At 37.7% G+C, this 24,275-nt stretch overlaps 1 protein-coding gene across 3 annotated transcripts in view; it reads left to right on the forward strand.

The window, feature by feature from the left end:
- ATRNL1 (attractin like 1) overlaps window positions 1-24,275 on the forward strand; it is a 503,197-nt gene that overhangs the window by 195,915 nt on the left and 283,007 nt on the right. For all 3 annotated transcript variants that reach the window (XM_081192831.1, XM_081192833.1, XM_081192832.1), the window contains exons 22-24: window positions 10,841-10,935; window positions 13,374-13,452; window positions 16,230-16,387. In XM_081192831.1, coding sequence (XP_081048957.1) covers window positions 10,841-10,935; window positions 13,374-13,452; window positions 16,230-16,387 — 332 coding nt within the window. The remainder of the gene's footprint in view (window positions 1-10,840; window positions 10,936-13,373; window positions 13,453-16,229; window positions 16,388-24,275) is intronic.

The following is a 24,275-nucleotide window of genomic DNA, read 5'->3' on the forward strand; positions in this document are numbered from 1 at the left end:
TGTTGCAGCTTTTGGGCCTTGAGGCAAGGGAGATCATAACAGAGACAGGTATTTTGTGAATATTCGGTTTGAACTCTCACAAAGGCTTTACGAGAAGCACTTTGATCTGACCCCAAAGAATGCTTCTTAAATTCTTCAGCAACAGCCAAACCCATTTATCATTTCTACATCCCTGTTGTACTGACTCTCAAACAACAACAACAACTACTACTACTACTACTAAGACTACTACTGATTTATTTCCCTCCAAGGTACCCTTCAGAATTTATATTAATGTATTTCCAAGATCTTCCCAGTGTATTTCCCCACATTCTGAATATCAATTTGTCCTTCCATTCCCCACCACAAGCCAAAGCAATTCTCCCATAAATATTCATTTCTACCATATTTCTTTCGAACCCAGTTTTCATGCTCTGTTCATGTTGCTTTGTTTCACACTTTTGCATACATTAATATAATTCAAGACCTGTTACAGATAGGTAGCCGTGTTGGTCTGCCATAGTCAAAATAAAAAAAATTCCTTCCAGTAGCACCTTAAAGACCAACTAAGTTAGTTCTTGGTATGAGCTTTCGTGTGCATATCTGAAGTATCTGAAGAAGAAGTGTGGTATCTGAAGAAGTGTGCATGCACACGAAAGCTCATACCAAGAACTAACTTAGTTGGTCTTTAAGGTGCTACTGGAAGGAATTTCTTTTATAATTCAAGACCTATTACTGTTTAAGGAATTTCAAATAGTAGAGCTAAATTAGGGTTGTTGTTGTTGTTAAATTTATTACCTGTCCTTCATCCTAAGGTCCCAGGTGGTTGACAACATTAAAACACAATATTTAAAACAACTTACAATTACAGAAATAAGGAGGATCCTAAGAATATACATCTGTGTCAAAAGCCAGGGCAAAGAGGTGTACCTTCAGCAATCACGGGAAGCTACAAATCATTTTCTACCGAGGCTATTCCTCATGGCTCTGTTGTTGTTGTTAATGATGTCGTCATTATTAATTTGTTTTATATATCGCCCTTCATCTGCAGATAGATTCCAGAGTGGTGTATATTAAAAACATAAAATTCAAAATTACTTCCCTTTTTTCTGCAAGGTAGAAACAGACTTTAGTCTGTTGTGAACAGAGGACAGATGTATTGTAATAAATTAATTGCTGGAAGCTTGTCCAGCAGTATTTTTTGTACAACTGCCCCATTATAAAATAAAACAAGGTTTTTTTTAATGCAAAGAACTGTGGGGAAGAAGAAAAAATATGCTTTGTTAAGATGAAATAGTTATGAGCCTGATGTGGGGCAATAGCAATAAGAGGGCTGTTCAGTAGGAAATCCATATGAAAAATGTAATAGTTGAAAGGACAAGTGCACCAAAGATATGGCAATGAACTTCGGCAATGCTCTGTGATGTACTGCATTTACATTGTACAAATACTCGTAACAGGTAAAAAAGGTTAAAAACAGGTATCAAGTTCTGTCCAGCATCAAGCCCAGCATGGAAGTCAGTGGGTAGAGTAGCTTTTATTTTACCCTAGATATTTTCCTGTTGCAGATATCCGTTGTAAAAAGTATTTGACCCTGATTTTGTGAACATTGTGTATGGTTCTAGGTACAGATTGGGAATCTTGCTGGTGTGCTATCCTTAGCTGATCCGGCAAGCATTATATCGGATATCGTCCTGGTTTGAACATAACAATAAGCCATGGTTGTTTTTGACTATGACTTGTTAAATAAGCCAAGATTTGGCTCACTGATGTTCAAACAAACTGTATCTCTTTGCATTGCCCAAGAAGGGACAAGGCATCAATGAATCAACAGTTCTCTTACTATTAGGTAGCTGCAGTAATGGGGCAAGAAACACAAATGCTCTCCTCCTTGAAGATTCAAACAACCCTAAAGCATATCTCCCTTCCTAGACTGACCCCAAGAAGGCTTCCTAGACCTCTCCATTAATGCATCTGTTTCAATCCCTTCCTACTGTGGCTGTTCTTTCAATAAAGACATTTTTTTCAGTGCTAAGACTTGAGCAAGCAAAGAACAGGTGTTAGTATTAACTTAGGTTATAAAAGGAAGTTGATAAATTGTTGCAGAAGCAAAGATTAATGGGAAGTGAGGGAGTAGTGGCAACTACTGGAGTATTTGGGGTTAAACTGTGTAATTGCATCTGTTGAACTGTTGGTATAACTTGCTAAGGGCAAACATGCTTTTAAAATACAAGCCTTTTGTATAAGGATAAAAGAATCCCTCTTACCCATACAAGGAACTGAGTTTGAGAGAGTGAGTTTGTCAGTGGGTAGGTGGGTGGGAAATGTGGATTGTTGCCAGGCAGAATAGCAGAAAGGGAGAGGACTGCAAAAACATAAGTGAAATCCTCTTAGTCATACCAGTGGTTTCATTTTCAGGCAACTCTAAAGCTAGAATTAAACCAGGAAGCAGGTCACCCTAATACAGTGGTACCTCGGGTTACAGATGCTTCAGGTTACAGACTCAACCCAGAAATAGTACCTTGGGTTAAGAACTTTGCTTCAGGATGAGAACAAAAATCGCACAGCGGTGGCACGGCGGCAGCGGGAGGCCCCATTAGCTAAAGTGGTACGTCAGGTTAAGAACAGTTTCAGGTTAAGAACAGACCTCCAGAACAAATTAAGTTCTTAACCTGAGGTACCACTGTAGTATAATTTTACCCTTTGCACATTAATCTCACAGCCAAAGCTTGGAGGAGAAGACTCCGCATGAAGAACAACTCAGTACATTTACTTTAATATGCCTCCCCCAAAATTTGATGATTGGGGTGGTTTTGGAATATAATTCAGCGTGATTAAAAGCCAGACCTTTCAGTCAAAGCACAAGGTCCTCCCACCTCTCCTTCCTCTTCTGTCTCAAGCTCTGGGCATATCCACAGTTGAATTGGTTTTGTTTCATAGGAAAGGAAAGAGGGATGTGTCATGAATTTTATGTTTCTTTAAAAAAAACCAAAAAACACCCAAGACTACAAACAACTTGGAAGCTAAGGGGGATCCCTGATCTACCTTGAGACTTGATCCAGTTGAGGAATGTGAGATCATGATCTTCATCACCCCAATTTATCTTGTTATTCAGAGAGTATATGACCCTCTCTTGGCATTGTTATCTCCATTTACCAGTTGAAGTTTAGGTTTGCTGGCTCTCAATTTGTTTTAATAGGGTATCATTGGAGATGACACTATGGCTTCTTAGAGTTTAGATTATAGTTTTAAATAGAATTCATGTGAATGAATTCCTCTGATGAATATCTATATGAAACGGCTGGTTAACACCATAGCTTTTCGAGTGAGTTACTATCAGTATTCTGATAACCAGCTTTATATATTTCAGTGTCTGCTGTAAATCAGTGTCTGAAAGTGGGGGTCAGATAGATGAAATCATTGGAATGAAGATGATCCCAACTAAATCAGAGGTGAAGCATTTGGAACCTACTCATATCATTGGGTGTGGGTTGTTTGTGTGTGATGAATGGGGATTATTTCTCCAATGGAACAGGTGTGGACTCTGGGACTGCAGCTTCTTAGTCCTATATAGCGTAGTCAGTGGGCAGGGATGATGGGAGTTGGAGTCCAATAACATCTGGATACAAAATCAAGCAGGCTAACTATGAGAATCCCATATACCATGGATGACATTAAAATAGTTTATACCAGTTGTTCAAAACAACTTCACTTTTAGCCCAGCCTGTTATAGACTTAAGCACTTAAGAAAAATAAGTTATGCCAATTTGAAATAGCTTTGGCAGCGGTATTATAATAAACAATTCTGGCATGTTTTGTTGGCAGATATATTCTGTATGGTTGCTAACAGCACTATCATGAAAATCACACTTCTGGAAACATAAATGGATCTGACTAGTTTGTATTCAAATAATCTTAGCAAAAATAAAAGACAACATCTGTACAGTGTACAGCTTGCAAAAGAAATATATATATACAATAGTTTGATAATGATGTGCATTGTTTAAAACTAGAAAGTCTCCTAAAAAGAATTTTAAAAATGGATGAAACACATGTTACAATGTTGTTCTTATTAAACAAGTGAGCAAAAATAGTACAAATATATTTTGTAATACTGGTCCTTTAGAAGCTTTCTTTTGGATGATGAATGCAATCTATACAATTCAAAATTGTATTACCACTCCTGTCTTCTGTGACCTTGGGGCTGATGGAGGTTGACGTCCAGGAGCATGTGAGAGGGCCGCAGGTTCCCTATCCCTGCTCTGAGTCTTAATTCTGTATGTTACTGTGCATAAATATTTTTAATGACAATTCAATTTGTTAAGGAAAGGGAAGCTCTTCACGAAACAGTTATTAAATGTGTGGATGTGTTGACCTTCTCTCCATATTGTGCATCAAGACTTTACGTGCCATTTAAACAACCTGCACCCTTATGCTGAAATTGCTCATTCGGTGGGGTACTCGGTTCTTTGCAAAGTTGAGTACTGCTAACTACACTTTTAAAAAACAGTCACTTGCAATTTAAGCAACTGCTGTAGTGGCTCACTAAGCAGGTGGAGGCTGGAGGCAGTGGTGTCCTCTCACTGGTGATCTGCTGCTTCTTGGAACAGGGATGGGGTGAGGTGGCAGCAATATCAGAGGAGCTCTGGCTTGGTAATAGTGAGCAAGTGGCACCTGGAGAGCTGCTACCAACAGAGCGTTCCACTGCCTTGCCCTTGCTTTGCCTTGTCCCGCCCAGTCTCAGTTAAATGCAGTGCTGCTGACACCAGCAAAATGCCGCCGCCCCCCGCCCACACACCAACCACTGATAGTATGCAGACTAATCATGCTTTATGGAAGCTGAGTCTCCTTAGCGCTGACAGGTAGTTCAGTAAAAAGTACAATGCAGTTCCTACCTCGGACTGCCTTTAGTTCTAGGCAGACAGCATAGAAATAGGTCTTCTCAGCAAATAGTCTCCCTGCAGAAATTCAGCATAGATCAGTGCCTGCCTGCCAGCCACCCCACCCCAACTGCGTTACAAATACAGGGCTACTTATACTCTAATTTGTGCTGAGTCACTGGCAGCTCCTTCTGACTGATACCTCACATGAGCTCATCTAGGCACAGACAATAACCCTTAATTAGTCATGACCAGTGCATGCGATACTCACTGGTTCACAGTACTGGCATCTCTCTGCCTGGAGATGCTCATCTGCATGGGGAGCCGCTGCATGAACAAAGTCCCACCAGAGTCTGGCCACCACCTACTGGGACTGGCTGAAGCACACGAGTCCTGCTCCCCGAGGAGCATGAGAGTGGGAAGCGCAGTTTGTGACGCGCTTACCTCACCATGCACTGTGCTCTGCTGCTGGCCCAGGGCACCCTGGTCACCACGCTGACAGCGCTTGTGATGGCTGGGGTAGAGCGGGCATAGAAGCCGCCAATGAGTACTGGCAACTTTTTTTTTCTAGAAAAAAGGAACTGGCTATGACCTGCTTTTTCTTTGCAAGCAAGCATAAACTAACATACTCCCCAGGACTTGGAGGTACTAGCTCTGGTGCAAATGGACAGCTCAGGCTCAGCCCAGCTCACCCAAAGGAGTTCCCATTTGCTTGCCCATTCTAAAGAAGCATCTTACTTGCCATGCTGAAGTCATTCCTTTCTCTCTTCTTTAGAATAGTTGCCCAGGAGACATGTCACTTGTGGGATCAGTACCATAGCATGCGTAGTCATGCCTTGCACTTGCTGTGTCACTGATCCTTGCCTCGCTTCCGTACTATACAGATTTGAGCATTAAAGTTCTTGGCAGAAAATATAGTCCGTGTCCTTCATCCAGATTGAGAGGCAGGACATTGAAGAGGTTAAAAAAATGTGCTAGTTGAATGCCTCCCACATCAAGTATACTGCTCCAATCAGGCTATTGTAGTTGATTAGAAGAGCCATATATACCAAATTCCACTTGTTGAATGGAAAAAGTGACTTTCGTGTGTTGGCAGTAGTTGGATTAATAGTTTACTGCATTAACATTGCCTCTCTGGAGGTTTAGGTTTTCCCTCAGTATGTTGTTTTCCTGAGCATTTATGGGCTACAGCCAAACATTTTAAAAGGCCAAATGTTAAGGCATATCTTATATGGATTTGACTAGAACAATGTCCGTATTCCCTACAGGATACGAAAACAAAATACCCGTTAACCTGCTCTAGAGTCATTTACACTCACTAGAAAGTGAATTGCTCCTTAATTGAGCAGCTTTACTGAAATTTATTTTATTTCCTTACTTTTATTTCCTTACTTAAATGGTGGTTTTCCTTTAGTTCTTGAGATACAGTTTTACAGTGCTCATTGCAGATATGTGGAGCTGATTCGGACAACTCTTGCTTATCTAGATGAATGCTCCAGTTTTGAAGTACTTCTATGTCTGTGTTAACTTTTCTTCAGAGAAATAACCACTAATGTCTCTTCTATCTGTAGCAAAATGTTCAAATTATTTATATGCACTACTTTCTTTAGAATGGTCCTGACCTTTTGTAGACCTTAATGAGTCCATAGTGGGTGTAAAAAAAAATTCTGCTCTGACGTAGTGCAGTATTTATACTGAGTTTGAAGTCATGTCATTGACTATACCAGGTGTGATAGACAAGAAAATATGCATACACACACATGCTTAGCAAATGGTGTTGTAGACTGGCTGGATGCAGTGGGGTGGTGGGAGGCACTAACTGGGGAGCTCCCATGGGAAGAAGGCTCAGAGTCAGGGGATTGATTGTGGGATGACAATGAGTGATCAGAGGAAGATAAGGGGCACACATAAACATAATAATTCAGAAAAAAATATTTACTTTTTATACAGTATTTCAAAATTGATACCTGGTAAATTAGCAATTATTTAAAATATCACTAGAAATTAAAATATTAATACAATAAAAGTCAATGTATACTTCAACTTCTGCTCCTCATTAAACTTTGTCTCATACTTAAGAAGGAAATCTGTATTGAATGTGAGACATTTAACAGCTAGCTCTAAGAAAATCCATTATAATTAACACTGTGGGGTTGTGTTTTTTTTATTACTACTATTGAAAAACATACTGTGAATTACACATGTATAAGAACGAAAAGATTTGAAAGTAAAGATGAATCTGGATAATTTGACTCAAGTACTACATTAAGTATATATTTCAAGCTGCAGAACAATATAATACTTACAGATCTCTAGCCAAAAGAGAAGTGTCTTATCTACATTTTTTTCACCATGCACATTGGCACATTGGCATTATGAATTTTTGTGTGTTTACATATGATTACATTGTATAAACCACATGCTGTTCAAATATGGGAGGACCTCTGAAATGTTTGCATTTCAAGCACTTGAATACCCTAAGATCCACCTGTCAAGAAAACCATTGATACTTCCCCTCCCTTTCTCCCCTCCCTCCCTGAGTCAAGATGTCATTCCACCAGTAATGTGCTGTTCTATTCACAAGAACCCCTTTTATATTAATTGGGATAAAGTGCTGATATATTTTATCTGTTGCTATGGCTGTGCTTTCTTTTTTATTCCCTTTATGTAATTAGGTTGACCACTTGGGGAACAAATAAATTAAGGCACAAACCATGCTAGAAAATTAGCTGTATGTTGTTCTTTGCTGGAATTCTGTTGTCATGACCACAGGTAATATGGCTCAGGGCTCATCCACAATTCCACTTGTGCATGCAGTGGTACCTTGGGTTACATATGCTTCAGGTTACATACGATTCAGGTTACAGACTCCACTAACCCAGAAATAGTACCTCAGGTTAAGAACTTTCCTTCAGGATGAGAACAGAAATCGCGTGGCGGCAGCGGGAGGCCCCATTAGCTAAAGTGGTACCTCAGGTTAAGAACAGTTTCAGGTTAAGAACGGACTTCCAGAACGAATTAAGTACGTAACCAGAGGTACCACTGTACTAACAAAGACTGAGTGGTTCCTGATAACAAATCCTATATTAGTTGCCCTGTGTTGTGGCCCTTTTACCTACTCCAGTGATGCACCCCTGATACTGTTGCTTAAGCTGTTTTAACATGGGTGCCACTGAGATGTTAGGAACATAATGTCTGGCTGCTTTAAAGTCATCAGCCTTTCTGCTCTCCTAATGCTAAACATCTCACTTTAATTTGGTCACAATCAATACAGACTTCTTTCCTAATTAAAGTAATTTGTTTTTGTGAATCCGTCTTATGTAAACTCAAGCAGGCTCTTGAATAGTCTGTGTTTTGAATGCAAAGGTTATGGATATATAATCTGTACCTTTGATTAAATGTTTGTGATAGAATTAAAAGTCTTTGTGCAGGCATGTTTGCTAACAGAAGAATTTTGGTAATAAACTGAACCTTCTGTTAATATACCAAGGTAAACATGTGTTGTTATATGGATCTTGCTTCTTTTGCATTAAAAAAATAGCAATGTGATATGCCTCTTGTTCAGGGCAATATTTTACCACATCTTAATTTTTAAAAACATCACAGACACCTGTAATATGGAATATCATTTAAACATAACCTCTTGGGGAAGCTATCCCATACTGAAACTTAGGAGCAAAAATGATAAAACTGCAGATAACCTCATAAATGTTGTGGCTGGGTATGGAAATCTAAAATTTCACTCCCAGCTGAGCTGCTCTCTTTTCCTTTGGTATTTATGTTAAATTAATGTAGCACTCCTGTGGCTGACATTAGTAATTGGATATAGCTGAAGGAAATCTAACAAAGAAAATGGCACCCATTCTTCTTAAATTAAGGCATCAATTTTGCTAATACTGGTGACACATACCCTGACTGATGCTGGTGAAAGAATACCGATGGATCTCCAAATTACACCATTGAAGTAAAGGTATTTTGATGGTATAATGGTGTAGCAATGACATTGATGGCATAATGTTAAGCCAGTGTTAAGTGGAATTGGGGCATGACAGGAGTGCAGTTTAGTCAGAAGTATATGCTCACTGAGGGATCAATTCCATGCTCAAGATCAGCATAATATTAGTTATGAGGGGGTGAAGAGTGGTGTGTGTTTAAAGCACCAATAGAAATGTGATTTGTGGGTGTTCTCTGTAAAATCATTGGCATTCAGATGGTACTTTAACCTTTCTGTTGAGAAAACTACCAAGGGTTTCTACATGTATGCCTCCTGACTAGTGAGCTGTGGAATTGTGGTTGGGGAGACACGAAATTAAAAGACACTTTCTCCTTGGGAGAAAGGCGATGGCAAACCTAGACAGCGTCTTAAAAAGCAGAGACATCACCTTGCCAACAAAGGTCCGTATAGTTAAAGCCATGGTTTTCCCGGTAGTGATGTATGGAAGTGAGAGCTGGACTGTAAAGAAGGCTGATCGCCGAAGAATTGATGCTTTTGAATTATGGTGCTGGAGGAGACTCTTGAGAGTCCCATGGACTGCAAGAAGATCAGATGCATCCATTCTTAAGGAAATTAGCTCTGAGTGCTCACTGGAAGGACAGATCGTGAAGCTGAGGCTCCAATACTTTGGCCACCTCATGAGAAGAGAAGACTCCCTGGAAAAGACCCTGATGTTGGGAAAGATTGAGGGCACAAGGAGAAGGGGACGACAGAGGATGAGATGGTTGGACAGTGTTCTCGAAGCTACAAACATGAGTCTGACCAAACTGCGGGAGGCAGTGGAAGACAGGAGTGCCTGGCGTGCTCTGGTCCATGGGGCCACGAAGAGTCGGACACGACTAAACGACTAAACAACGAACAACATGTTCTCTAGCATTTTATGTGGGATAGGTTCTGTGTTATCATCTTGATATTTCTGCTGCTGCTTTGGATTGGTACTTCCTATGCATGGGTAATGGGGGAATGACTGCTTTCCTCTCACAGTTATAGTAGTTTGCTCTAAAGAACATTTTGTCAGCATGGGATGATAGCTACTCAAGTGGTTTGTGGCAAGTCTTTTTCTCCTGATAATTGTCACTGTCCTAGAAGTTCAAGAACATGTTTTGGGGATAATGACGTCAAAGGCAAATTAGGACTCCTGCCAGGACTGTTATCCAAGAATGATAACAGTTGAAATGCAAAACTATATTTGAAAAGATATGACCATGATTAGAATTCATGGATTTTTGTGCTGTGTGACTCAGATATATTGCATAGTACAGCTTTACAGGAATATTTAAATTTTTAAAATAGAATTCATGGTAAGAGTCTGGCAATATTTTACTCTGACTCATAGTACTGTTGCACTCCACCTCCTTCTTTCCATGCTGTGGCTTGAGATAGACGGACTGAGCAGACCAATGCAATACCACAGAAAGGTGAAAAGATTTGTAGGTCAATTCCATGATCTCCCAATCATACAGTATTAATTGAGAAGTGCTGCTCAAATTTTGTGGTTTCTTGAACCACTTAAAAATTGCAGGGGGACAGGTCTCAGTGGACCACTTAACAACACCCCCCAGCACTCTCATCATCATAAAAAAACCTCCAGCAACATTACAAATACCACTGGAAAGGACTCTTTTAACTGATAAACTTTTAGGGGGGAATTAGCAGACTGGTTCAGTGCCATATTATGAAAATCATGGGCTATAGTCGAGGGACTTGTTAGTCTGTTGGAACATCTGTCTCTGGTCAAAATGGATTATTTCCATTATAAATGCACACACAAATCAAGTGAAGAACCATGTACAATATTCATGACTAAACAAACAAACAAACAAACAAGCAAGCAAGCAAATTGTCCAGTAGCACCTTGGAAAACAACTAAGTTTGTTCTGGGTATAAGCTTTTGTGTGCATTCACACAGTGCATTCACACATTATATTCAGATATATCTGAATATAAGACAATCTCATCTGCTAATTTCTAAATGTTTTGTCCACAGACAGCTTACTGATTGACTATCAGTTTACCTTCAGCTTATTACAAGAAGATGATCGCCATCACACTGCCATAAACTTCATTGCAAATCCTGAACAGGTGAGCTAATATAAGTAACTGCCTCTAATATGATTATTTAGTGATCATAGACTAGGTATCCATTATATCTGATGTTTTTCTAAATCTGTTTGTAGGAACTAAAAAGTAGTAAGAAGGGATGATAGAAACAACTTTCAGGGAAAACAAGTGGTTTCTTCAGGTTTTGAATAATAACTGAACTCAGATTTTGAAGTGAGATATATATCTTCATCCATTAGGACTCAAATCAATTTCCATTCCACACATATGTAAATTAAGTTGTCTCACTCCTGCAGATGTCCAAATGTTTCTTAATGCTCTCATACTGGTTGCTGGCTAGCTTCAGTCTTTCTGCAGTGGAGCATGTCACAGTGCCTCCTCACTTGTATGCGGATGAATAGCTGCTTGTCACTGCAATTAATCCCTTGTTAAGGCTGCAGTCGTTGCCCCACCTTCTTGGGAGTAAGCCCTATTGAATTCAGTAAGACTAATGTCTTAGTAGACGTGGTTAGGATAGTACTGTAAGGTGTAAAATATATTTCTTTTTCCTTGGACAAGGCAGTGGATAGTGGAGATGTTTATAGAAGTTAAATAAGGGGTGTGTGTGTGTGTGTGTGTGTTTTCATTCCGAATCTAAAGTGTTGCTGTTTTAAAAGCCAGGATACCCATATACCCATATATCTCAAGACCTGAAGTTCATTTTCAGAGGTCCTTCTCAAGGTATCTGTACCAGTGAAGTGAGGTAGTAGCCATTAGGGAGAGGGCTTCTCACTGATGGACATGCTAACCTGGTGCTTACACTGTAGGCTTTTTGGGAGCTGGTGTAGACTATATGTCCCAGATTTTTCAGTTTTAGAAACATGTTTTTGTGCTTTTTAGACCTTGGAAACTACTGTTTTCACTGTTGTTGGTTTTATCCTGCTTATATCCTGATATTCATTTTTATGTTCAGGCTGTATTCTTATTTTGACTATTTTCTGTATACTGCAGATAAATGTTTAATGGGCAGTATAAAAATATTGTTAATAACTACATGATAAATTTAAAAACCTTTAACTATGCAATGACACTAACTCTATGCAGAGTTAATGTAAAATTATTCCTCATGCTTTAGCAGATCTGAGAAGTGCAATAATTCTGCTCTGAAAACACACATCAGCAACACATTAACTTGAAACATATCTTGTGTGGCTGTGAGATGGGAACGCTGCAGTTCGTAGTATTTTTTCTAATAATATCACATACTTTACAAATATAGTAGCAATTTAGATGCCTTTTTGTAGAGCTATTGACATTGATGGCTGAGCTTTTATTTCTCAGGAGCATGCAATTTGAAGAGGTGCTCCACACCTTAATTCTGAATTAACCAAATTACCGTGCAATCCTATGCATATCTGCTTAGAAGTAAGCTCATTGACTTCAGTTGGACTTACTCCCAGGTAAGTGTGTATAGGATTGCAACCTTCTTCTACAGTGCGAATCTGAAATCTTGCTTGAGAAAACAACTAATTTGGACTTTACTATAGCTAAAAAATATAGGAAAACATTTGGGTCTATGTTAATTTCATTGAATCTTTCTTATAAATAAAAATTTCAAGTTGGATTTTATATTGTCCTGTGAAATGGATAGATTGTTAGTCTTATGTTCTCTTGGATATATTCCTTTTCAGTTAAACATTCCTGAGTTTATTAGCTAATATCCTGATGTAATCAGCCATTTCCTAGAACCCTACAGCTTCACTAGCAAGGGCAGGGAAGGTACTACTACTCCTTTCTTCTGTTATTGATGATAAGCAGCCTACTTGCTCTAGAACAGGCTTCCTCAAACTCGGCCCTCCATATGTTTTTGCCCTACAACTCCCATGATCCCTAGCTAGCAGGACCACTGGTCAGGGATACTGGGAATTGTAGTCTCAAAACATCTGGAAGGCCAAGTTTGAGGAAGCCTGCTCTAGAAGAACAGCTTTTTTGGTGGCTGTGGGGAGTTGTCCATTAGCAAATCAATGGGAAGCCCCTTGAAATCAGTAGTGATTGCACTCCAGAAACTACCGTATTTACTCAAATCTAATGCTCTATTTTTTTTGCCAAATAATTTTTTTGCACATTAGATTTGATAGAACATTTACATTCACCGGCAAATACTTTTTTTTGGTTTCAAGGTTCCGAAAATTGAGGTGTGCATTAGATTCGATGGTGCATTAGACTCTAGTAAATATGGTAACATGCACAAAGAGCTTCCGTTATTAGCTATGTCAGTTTTGCAAGTTCATGGAGGCCTTCACTGTCATCAGCTGTAGAGGACGAAGGCCTTGTAGCATGTGAAAAACTACGTCAGTGGAGCATGCCCAGTGTGTTTAAGATCAGGGCATATGTTTGAACACCTGTAGTGGAAATAAGGTCATTGTTTGTTTAAGCAATAGTCTTACGTAATTTTCATATTTTCTTTTTAATTTTTTTAGTCAAACAAAAATTTGGACATATCAATTAATGCATCAAACAACTTCAACCTGAATATCACTTGGTCAATTGGCTCTACAGGTAAGAAAGCCCATAATGTATTTCTACTTCCATATTCCCTCAAGTACTTATCATCTAACTATATTTACATGATTGCCTTTTTGTTTCTTATTAGTAAAGCTTAATAAAATGTATTCTTTTTCCATTCTCATTATGACACTATTAATGATATTACTTAAAACTCAGATAATTTGCAATCTGAATAAAGGTTCATTAACATGTTAACTTTCTTCCCTATTCAATTAAAATTACTTGGGTAGCAAAACCTTGTATGCTCTTTAAATTTTTAGAATGGCAGTGTTATGAACGCAGTGATTTTAATTAAGATAAATTACTTTCTTAACTACTGCAGAGACTGAGATTTTAATTTCTTTGTTTCAGTGTTCAAGCCTGGAATTTAATTATTAACCTTAACGTTGATATCAAACAATAAAATCCTTCTGTGTGTGCTGATAAAAGAACCTGCTTATCTTTTTTTTCAAACTTTTGAACCCAATTTCTCCATTGGCTTTAATAAAAAGCTTTGTTTAGAAAGTTTCTTTGAATTGGTTCTGCTGACTTTCTGAAAATATATCCAAGGAGAGCCCCATTGATTGCATTTTTAATTAATTATGCAGAATGGTTAAGAACAGGAGGCGCTTCACACTTTATGTGACAGATCTGTTTCTCCAGGTGTCAATTATGGCTTTACCTGTGGAACACTGCAACATTTGAAAGGGAGATGTGCATTTGTGAACATATGGTGTACACGCACTGATGAATTGCAGCCAGGTGTAGCTCCACATTGCGTATCCACTGTATATCTCTGTATTTTGCAGACCTGCACTCCCTATTCTTCTGAGATCTGTGCTAGCATTACAGATTGTGTGTCATACCTAGGTGTACTACCACATAATGCTGAATAGGAAGAGCTTGATGTTAATAGTTCAGGGGGCTAATAGGGAGGCAAGGGATGGTGCCATGGGCAGTCAAACTGTACCTGTTCCCTAAAGAAATTTTTATGATTTTCAGTAAAATGAGACAAAGTTTCATTACTGCATAAAACTAGCACTAAGAGACCTGTGCTATGCATCCTTGTCCTTCAGTTAGTCCGTTTGTGTGTGTCTGTGTTTAAACATGTAAAAAATAAATACAGTGACACAGATCCTCTTCAGGTATTCATCCTGCAAATGCAAGGGTGAAAATTTGCAGCAGGCTGTGGCACAGCTGTTGGTCCCACCTCTGTTACTAGTTATACCCCCTCAAGCCTGACTCTTGCATGTTTAGCATGAAGGTCCGAGAGCAGCTTTCAATTACTTTTTACCTTATGTACTTAAGAAGTCTCCTCATAATCAGGCATTGTTCCTAACTGTAAGGAGGCTTGCAAATATGCTTACAAGACCCTTTCAGACGTTTGCACTAAATAAGTGCAGTTTTGGGGTTGTAGTGCACACAGAGACATTGGGAGTTGTGCTGCAGCACATATTCCCATCCCTCTACACACTTGTTAAGTAAATTGAGGGATGATTTACTATGCAAACATTTACTGGTGAAGCAGAATGTGGGACTCCCTGTCCAGATTTTAAAAGTGTACATTGTTGAATCTTAGTTTTGTTTAGTGTGGAACTAGATGCATGGTAAATATGGAATTTTCATTCTCATGATTACTTCCAGCAATGAAAGTGTATGCGGGTGGTCACTTGAAGGGATAAGCAGCATGGGAAGGAGAGCTTAATACATTCATTCACCCATTTCCCACTGAAATCCTTTGTTCCAGCTGCTTTCTCCCTAGTACTTTCCCCTCCACAAGTCTGGAGAATACTTACAGAAGCAAAATGACAAATGGCCCCCCTGCTGTTCTTCCTGCAGCCTCCACCCCACACTGTACTCTGCAATCAGAGGCAGTCTCTTGTTTGCTATCAAATGTGTGTTTCCCAATTAATAATACTTTCTCTGAGGTGTAGTTTCTTTTACTTCATTGTTGCTTGAAATCCCCTACTTGGGGGGGGATCTTTTGTTTCTTTTTGCCACCTCAGCAATTTACAGATCAAACAGAATTGCTGAAGAGTCTCATGTCTTACAAATGGAATAGGTTTATCTAGTTGAATATGAGATGTTCTAAGAATAGTTGAGATACTAAACCAATATTTCACAATCAAGACAAATACATTTTTTACACACTTGAATAACTTACTCAATTTTAGTGTAACTTACTTGAGGAAACTGTATTAGTTGTGTGGTGAAATGGGATAAAGTTGATATAACTTTCAAATCCATTATATGTTTCATTAATCATTCATAATATTTGAACAACTGTTCATAATCTTTGCTAGTATATAAAGGATATATGTATAAATGTTTGTTTTATATTCCTCATGCCATTTTTGAAAATGTATAGAAGTCACTTATAGAGATGTTATACTTTAGAGATCTTTCCCCATAATATTCCAACATAATTTTAAAGATGAATCCAGTGTGCTGTCTTGATCATATGAACTGTGTGCTTGATTCAAGCAGCAAAGTATGCAGAAAGGAACTCTGTCCAGCACAATTCAGTGTTCTTTTCTCCTGAATATTCATCCAAGGCTGAATGTGCATTTTCTGAAACTGTTTCTCCTTCCTTGGACTGGGTGGAATTAAGCAGCTTTGAGGAATTTAAATTTGTTTCCGTCTACAGTTTTGTTATAGTAATGGATATCTAGATACCTGTTAGTTTTATTGTTGTGCCCCACCATGTGTGTCCTTGAGATGGAATGGACTACAAGCTAATTATTTTTTTTAATGGGCTTGCTTTTCATTATTTTTATGTACTCTCATAGCTGGAACGATATCAGGAGAAGAGATTCCTGTAGTTTCAAGGGCTAATATAAAGGAATACAGAGATAGTTTTTCCTGTGAAAAATTCAACTTTCGGAGCAACCCAAACATCACTTTCTATGTATATGTCAGCAACTTTTCATGGCCAATCAAAATACAGGTTAGTATAAATAACAACTATGATACTTCTCTTATATTAAATTAACATTTTCCTCTGATCTGACCACCAGAAATGCAAAACTGGCTGTATTGTCTATGGAGGAAGGCCCTGTCATTGTGAGTGCCTTGTGGTGTTTCCTTTAGTGTTAAATCTGTGTGGTTCATATTTTTTTAATGCATGGTTTATTTTTTTGATATCTTAAAAAACAAGTAGTTCTCTGAAAACCTTGTGAATTAATGAGACCTGATTGCTGAAAGAAAAAAGTTTATACTTCTACAGAATGGAAACTTAAACTCAACTGCTTAGTCATGTTGTTCCTGGCTGCTGCTGTGATACAAACTCCTTACCTTTTACCTACCTATTTATACATGTTGGGATATATACAAAGATTATGAAAATATATAATTATTTAGTACATGGACCCAGGTATTCCATAACAATAAAACAAAGTTGGAAGTATTTGATTTAAGATGAACACAATGTTTAAATTTAGCTTCAGTGTCTCTTCTCTAATACTTCTTTTGCCACCTGACAGTGTAAACATATACATGCCTACGCAGAGGTAAGTGTGATGGGGCTTACCACTTCTACGTAAGGTGGTATAGGATTGAAGCCCAAAAGTTCAATCCTTAAAATATGTATTTAAGTCAATATTGCTTTGTTCTTGGGCTCAGGGATACTTAGAAATGTACAACAGACTCCATGAGACTGATGTGTCAGGCATTTATGACTGGATCCAAAATTAAAATTCTTAATTTTATTTTCTTTAAAAAACACTGTTCCCATTGTGTGTGCACAGCTAATTCGTATTTGGAGACCATGGGCAGAGACATCAGGTATTAACCCTGTTTCAGATATAATGCAAAATCATATCTTGTTAACAAGCCATGACCATGGCATAAACCACAGTTTAATTTTGACTTGTTTGACCTCCCCAACCTGGTGCCCTTGATATGTTTTGGACTACAGCTCCCATAATCTCTGAGCATTTGACATGCTACCTGGGGCACCAGCTTAGTGAAGGGTGTCTTAAACTAATTACATTTTACTGCAGGTTTGAGCACAACAATAGTTTAAATTGGGAAGTGGATGTTTCCAGCATCCTTCAAATCAATGCAAAGGGGAAATGGCCAACCCAAAGGCTTGCTTCTGCATGTTCACATAAAGCATATTTCAGTGTTACATCCAATGTAGGCCATTTGATAGCGTAGCTTTGCCAACTCTTGGGACATTTGGACCTCCAGTGTACATGGGGCATTCAAAAAGTATGCAAAACTAATGAAAGATATGGTATTTTATTACTACAAATGCCATCATCATTAGCACCACCCTGTCTCCTATGCTCTAACTTCCAAAATCCAAATGAAGTCAGCTGTACTTTTAATTCTTTCTGATCTGCTTATGTTACCTTAATATCTTATCTGCATGGTATAAATATTGTCCCATTTAGAAAGGTAGCATTTTATCCAGGTAATTAAACCTTTTACTCCCTTTTCTGTTTTGACCTAATAATCTTGCTACTTTCTCCTTCTTCGTAACTACTGTTGAAAATATTTGTTTAACTTTATCTCCATGAGATCTCTGCTCTCATTCTTGAGTATCCATGGATATGTGAATGTTATGAACATGAAAAACAGTACTGGAATAAAATACCCTTATACTGGCCTTCGCTTTTTGATACTTTTAACACCTTCAGTCATATGGGATATGTCTGCAGTGGGGCATTCCAGTGGGAAAAATAAGCTATTCACAAGGAATAAGATAATGAGCTGGTTTATAAATTTTGCTACTAGGTTAGGCTATTTTTGAATCATCTTTGTATCACCTGTCTTCATATACCATTAGCTTGCTATGGACTGAAAGACAGCGACAGAGAGTGATTGCTATGTTAATTCAAAACAAACAATCCAAAGGCTAAGAACTTGATTGCAGGAAATATATGTGTGCAAGGATGGTAAAAGATCACTAAAGAGTAACTGATTTTTGTTAGGTCATCTACTCAAACAATGAATCATTTAATCAGTTAGCAGCTGGAATTTGTGTTCATTAAATGGCAGAAGGCATGGAAGGTATTTCTTGCTTATATATTATATATATTTAGAATATGTTCTATATAATTACATGTATCTAGGTGAATGAATACATGCAGAAAACATACTGCCTTCCTCAAAAGCTCTTTGTATGAATACTGAGGTTAAAATTTGACATTGGTATAAACTTTAAAAATAAAAATGTACTAAAATGGGAGAGAAAAGTTAAATATGTTTTCTCCCCCACAGTTTCAAAGGCAATGTACTTCAGATGTGTAACAATATACAACACTGCAATAAAATTCAACATGTATTGGTCTTAATTCTTTCTGCACTGTTGAACACACAACATAAAAATGATTGTTTCGAACATTAGTGGTTCAGAGCTATTTCAGAATGCTTTCTTCAGCAAAAAGAACTTTCCAATGAAGTTTTTTCTTCTTCAGTTTAGTAGTGTCCTCTCTTGCTTACCCTGAGGTTTCAATATAATATTTTACAGTGTGTAACATCTGCAGAAATCATGCAGAAATTATGTCATAATGATATGTGACTTTTTTGTCGAAAATAGTACAATAGGACAACATTATTTTTCTCCACCTTTAAACAGTATGATTAAGTAACAGGTTTAAAATACAAAGCCCAGTTAGCAATGGATTTTCATTTAGAACTTTTACAGTGAAAGGTTTTTCATCTGCTGTCTTCAAAGTAGACCATGCAAACCACACATCTAAGAAGTAAAATTGGGAGCTTTAACATGGTGCAAAATAAAGGCAAGATTGCTGCCAGGTGGCTCCAGGGGGGAGGAAATTCTACAAGTGGGGTGCCAGTACAGAAAAAGCCCTTTCCTCTGTAACCATATCATATGTAACATCCAAATATGGGTTGCCCCCGAAAAGACCATTGCTTGGGTAGGACAGTATTGAGAGAGGTGTTTCTTCAGTTATCAATTTTCCAAGTTGTTAAGGACTTCATAGCACCTTCATTTCAGAACAGAAACATTGTTGTATGACTCTAACTCAGTGCACCATATAACAGTCTAACAGCCATGTTTCATACCAGTTGCAGTTTCCAAGGCATGTTTAAGGGCACCTCCACACAAAGCATTTCATAGTAATTGAATTAGGAGCTTATGAGAGCTTGAACTACTGTGGTCACTATCACTAACCAGGAACTGATGTAGGATATGAAACAAGCAAAGTTGATATGCCACATTTATTTGGGTGTTACCATTTATAACTTGCCGGGAGAGAGGGAGGCACAACAATGGTATGTGAGGCCAAAACCTGCTACCAGGCTTGGCACATATAGAAGTGTGTGTGTGTGTGTGTGTGTGTGTGTGTGTGTGTGTGTGGAGAATAAGTATTGTTTTAATTGGGCCTTCATGATTTGTGCTCTGGGTATGAATGTGTGCTGCATTTGGAATCGGTAACAGTTCTTTTGTGGTGTTTTGAGACCTCTGTCAATGTGGCTTTGCTCAGTTGCTTGATTCATCAATATCTATTTGCACAGCTGTGAATGAAAGTGTATTTATTGGCTAACTACTTATGATATACCTAAAACTGGATTATGAATGTTAATCTGAGGAGCTGAAGGAAGGGGCTTAGTATATGGAAGGGTCTAACCTTGTGGTGGAAGGCTGATGCTGATGACTTTGGAATACTTGCTTTGGGTGAGACCCAATGCCCACCCACCTGCTTTTGCTAAGCTTTTATTTCCAAAACCTGTAGCAGACAGTTTAACTTATAAACCTTTTTGGAACTTGTATTTTCTGCAATAATCCCCTCTCTGAAGGGAAACTTGAACTTGATCACCTGTGGTCTGCGCCAGCCCTGTGACTCTGTGATAAACTGTCTTACAGATTTATTGGCTTGATTTCTGCAAATATATATTTTAAATGGTTAACAACAAATATACTTAGAACACTGATTTCACTGTCCATTAAGGCAGATTTTTGGTAGATTTGGAAACCCCTAACCAAAAAGCTTCTGAAGAACTGAACTTTTTTCATTCATTCATGTAACACAAGCAGATATTAGGTCAATTGCTGAAGAAGAACATGAGCCATTTCATATGCTAAGGCTTAAGGCTGTTTCTTATTTTCACATAGAAGGAATACATGCATACACACATACATGCTCAAGAGGCTGCAAATAGAGCCATTCACAGCAATGTTAGTAATGTAATAACAGTGATTTACCGTTCAAGGTTCAATTTTCTAAACACCTTAATGGCTTCCAGGGTGACTGTTAGTAATATGGCTGTATGCGAATATTATAAATCTTGAAATATTGATTGGGCATTGACAACATTGTGGCATGGCACATTAAGTTTTTTAAAAAACTATTCTGAATATATCATTTTAGTAAAGGTAAAATCTGTTGTGAAATAAGGGTATAAAATGAATTCTAATAAAAACAGGACATAAAGCCCTCATAATGGTTCTTTGGGCTTGATATTTCACATAAGACTTGAACATTCCTTTGATGCATGGGACAACCTTGAAGCCAATAGTTGTTGACTCTGTTCAGAAGTCTTCAAATCCTGTCATTTTAAATAAACTCAAATGGATTTAGGATACATTTACATTATTTTATGGAATATTATTTTTAGATAGCTTCGTAAAGTACCAAAATTAAGTACCAAAATTTATATTCTTTAAGCATCAAATTGAGAACTTTGGGGTTTTTTAAAATTTAAATTCTGGATATTTCACTGTATTTAACTTTGCTTTCATTTTAGCTTTGGATAGTTCTAAACAGAAAAAGTTTAAAGTAAAATTTAACTTAAAATATTTTCAAGATATTATTCAGCATTACATAGTACAAAATGTTGCTTTAACATAAATTGTAACTAATGTTAGTTGGAAAACAGGAAATAAGTGCAGTTGGATATAAAGAGAAAATTCTGGCGGTAGTTGTTTGGAAATAGAGCAATTTGGTTGGGAAACTGTGAGGTCTTAAAAGGTTTGATACATCTGAATAAATTTGCTTGGGGGACGTTATAGTTTTCTTTCACAGTCCAAGAGTTTAACTAGGTGGCATTCAACACTGCTTCTTGCTGCATCATTCTCTATCTCTTGGGTGACTGTACAAAAATTAACATATTTAAAACAACAGTTTGTCAGGGAGTGGGAATACTGTTCATAGTTCAGTTGATGTTTTAAAAACAAAACACCTAATTGAGAAATAATTAGTCTCCAATCACACACTGTTTTAATTTGTATATCATTTGAATGCCTAAGATAAGATCTTTACAAACTAATGTACTGATTGCTTTGGGTTCTCCCTCACCCAGACCAAGACATGACCCACTGCTGATTTCTAGAACATAATGGATGCATATATATATATATATATATATATATATATATATATATATATATTACTGTATTTCATATGAAAGATATAGCTGTGATATTTTACAAGCGTATACTGAGATTTGCTTCTGCAATGTTTATTTCATTTATGCAATGAAGTAAAATGTAGCTATCACATTTAATGTTTAACAGCAAATCTAATCAATTATACATTTTACTATCATTCCAAAACAAAGGATGTGGTTGGTAACTCAGGCCATAGGGGTGTGCTGTGAGATCTTGGCTGTACCTTAAAGCATTAATAATTCATACTCATGATGTACTGGGCCATTAAAAGCTAGGAAGGTTATGGTTGATAATTTTTGCTCAGAATTCTTTTTGCAAATATATATATATGGTTTGGGCTGTCCAGTGATCAGCCCTTCTCAGCCCTTGGCCTTGTCAAGTACTTCAGGGGATGGTCACTCTAGCTATCAGAAGAGGACACCAGGGATCTGCTTCAAGGCAGTGTCAGTGCATTAAAACCCTCCTGGCTGTTTTAAAATAATACTTACATTGGTTAAGAGAATAAGACAGGATATAAGCATTTCCTCGAGGAGAGGAAGGAATAAGGATGGAGAGGAAGGAATAAGGATAAAGTATATTCCTCGAGGATATTACTGGAGGATCCACAATAGCAAAATTGTGCATATCAATGACATATAAGAAATGGGAGTATTTGTTATAGTGTACTAATGATTTGAATGAAATTTTGGGTTTGTTCTCCCAGTGGTTCCTCTAAAGTTTCTATTGATGTTAATGTGACATTATTATTTTTGACTGCTTATTCAAAACACAGCAGTCATACTGCAAAGCTAGTGATGTTCAATAACACCCTAAGAATGGTTAGCTGCGGTTCTTGAGTGAAAATAGTCTTGAATAGCTCTAGATGGTTGTTTCTCCGCCTGACCTTATACAACCCATATATTAGGAACTATTCAAGTGGTTAATCTCTTGTGCATCAATGGAAATAGATTTTTCCCCCCCTCAGCTCTTACTTTCCCCATAGCTATTACAAAAGGGGGAAATGCTGCTTAATGCATACTGTGTCTGTAATAACCTCCCTAAGCTGATTAAGCACTTTTTGTAAAATGATTACACTGATTTTTCTAACCTAATAAAGTTAATTTAAATTCATGTATATTCACTATAAAAAACCCTGCATTTGTTTAGAAAATACTTCTTAAAAATTGTGTTTGTCTGTGCCAGTGAGGTGGTATGGGGGAAAAATCAATTGCAGTGATATTACTTGCAAAGCAATCAATTTGCTTCTATTGTAAGTGGAAGGCGTATCCTGAAGGGTTGATAGAGAGATCCATGATTACTGCTCTTTTCTTTCTTTAAGTGAATGAGCCACATTTTCTTCTTCTGATTATTGTTCAGGGTATATATAAAGTTTACAAGAACAATATTTAAATGTTTATATAAATTTGGTTTATCCCCTGTTTTGAACTGCTCCTCTGACAAGACTCTCAGTAAACAGTTCAGCTGCCAGCTTAGTATTTTCACCAGGGGTGCAGACATAAACCCATTAACCAGGGAGTCTGCTCTGTTGAACCCAATGTGGCTTACTTTGAGTAGAAATGTATAGGATTGCAGTATAAGTGTATGATGCCATGGGAAGACTTGCTACTTTCATTGTCAGCTTTAATGTTCAGAAATTTTGCAGAGAATAAGTTGAAAAGACATTGTTTCCTGTGGTGCCGCTGGCTCTAAGAACTGGTAGCAAGGTTTTATTTTCAAAACTAAGCTCACTTGGGTTTCACAGTAGACCTTAAGTGCATATTTTTTATTATAAGGAAGTAGTGGCTTTTCTATCTACTGTTTCTTGGGTTGCACCAACAATTCTGTTCAAGTAAATTCAGATTGTAGTGCAACTCCCTACATAAGCTATGTAGTGCATGTGGAAGGAAAGATTTCATTGATTTTTTTCCCCAGAGGAGATGATGGGAGAAAATTTACAAGTGGGGAGTTACTGCATCACGCAGTGCCGCCTCCCTTTTATAAAGTTGTTTGGCTAATGCTGCAAGCAACAGTAGCCTTGCTATCAGCAGAACATCATGTTCTCCACAATGCCTCATTATAATACTTTATTCACTATAATTCACTTGTTAGTGGGCCACCCATCTTTCCCCTAACAATTATCAATCAATCAATCAATCAATCAATCAATCAATCAATTAAAGTTCTATGTCACACTTCATCCAAAGATCACAGGGTGGTTTGTAATATAAAAACACAAAAATACATGCCATAATAATGAACAAAAACAGTAACTCCCTCCCACACATTTTTTAAAGCCATAGATTTTTTAATAAGCCAAAGGCCTGGGAATCATAGAGAAAGAACATGGAGAAGAGGAATGTTTTTGCCTGGTGCCTAAAGATATGTAATGAAAGTGCCTGGGAAAATAATTCCACAAGTGAGGAGCCACCACAGAAAAGATGCACTTGTGTTTCCACGTTCAGGACATCTTATGGAGGGGGCACATGAAGAAGAGTAT

The sequence above is a fragment of the Podarcis bocagei genome (assembly GCF_964188305.1).
Source record: "Podarcis bocagei genome assembly, chromosome: 4".
In the NCBI taxonomy this organism is placed as follows: domain Eukaryota; kingdom Metazoa; phylum Chordata; class Lepidosauria; order Squamata; family Lacertidae; genus Podarcis; species Podarcis bocagei.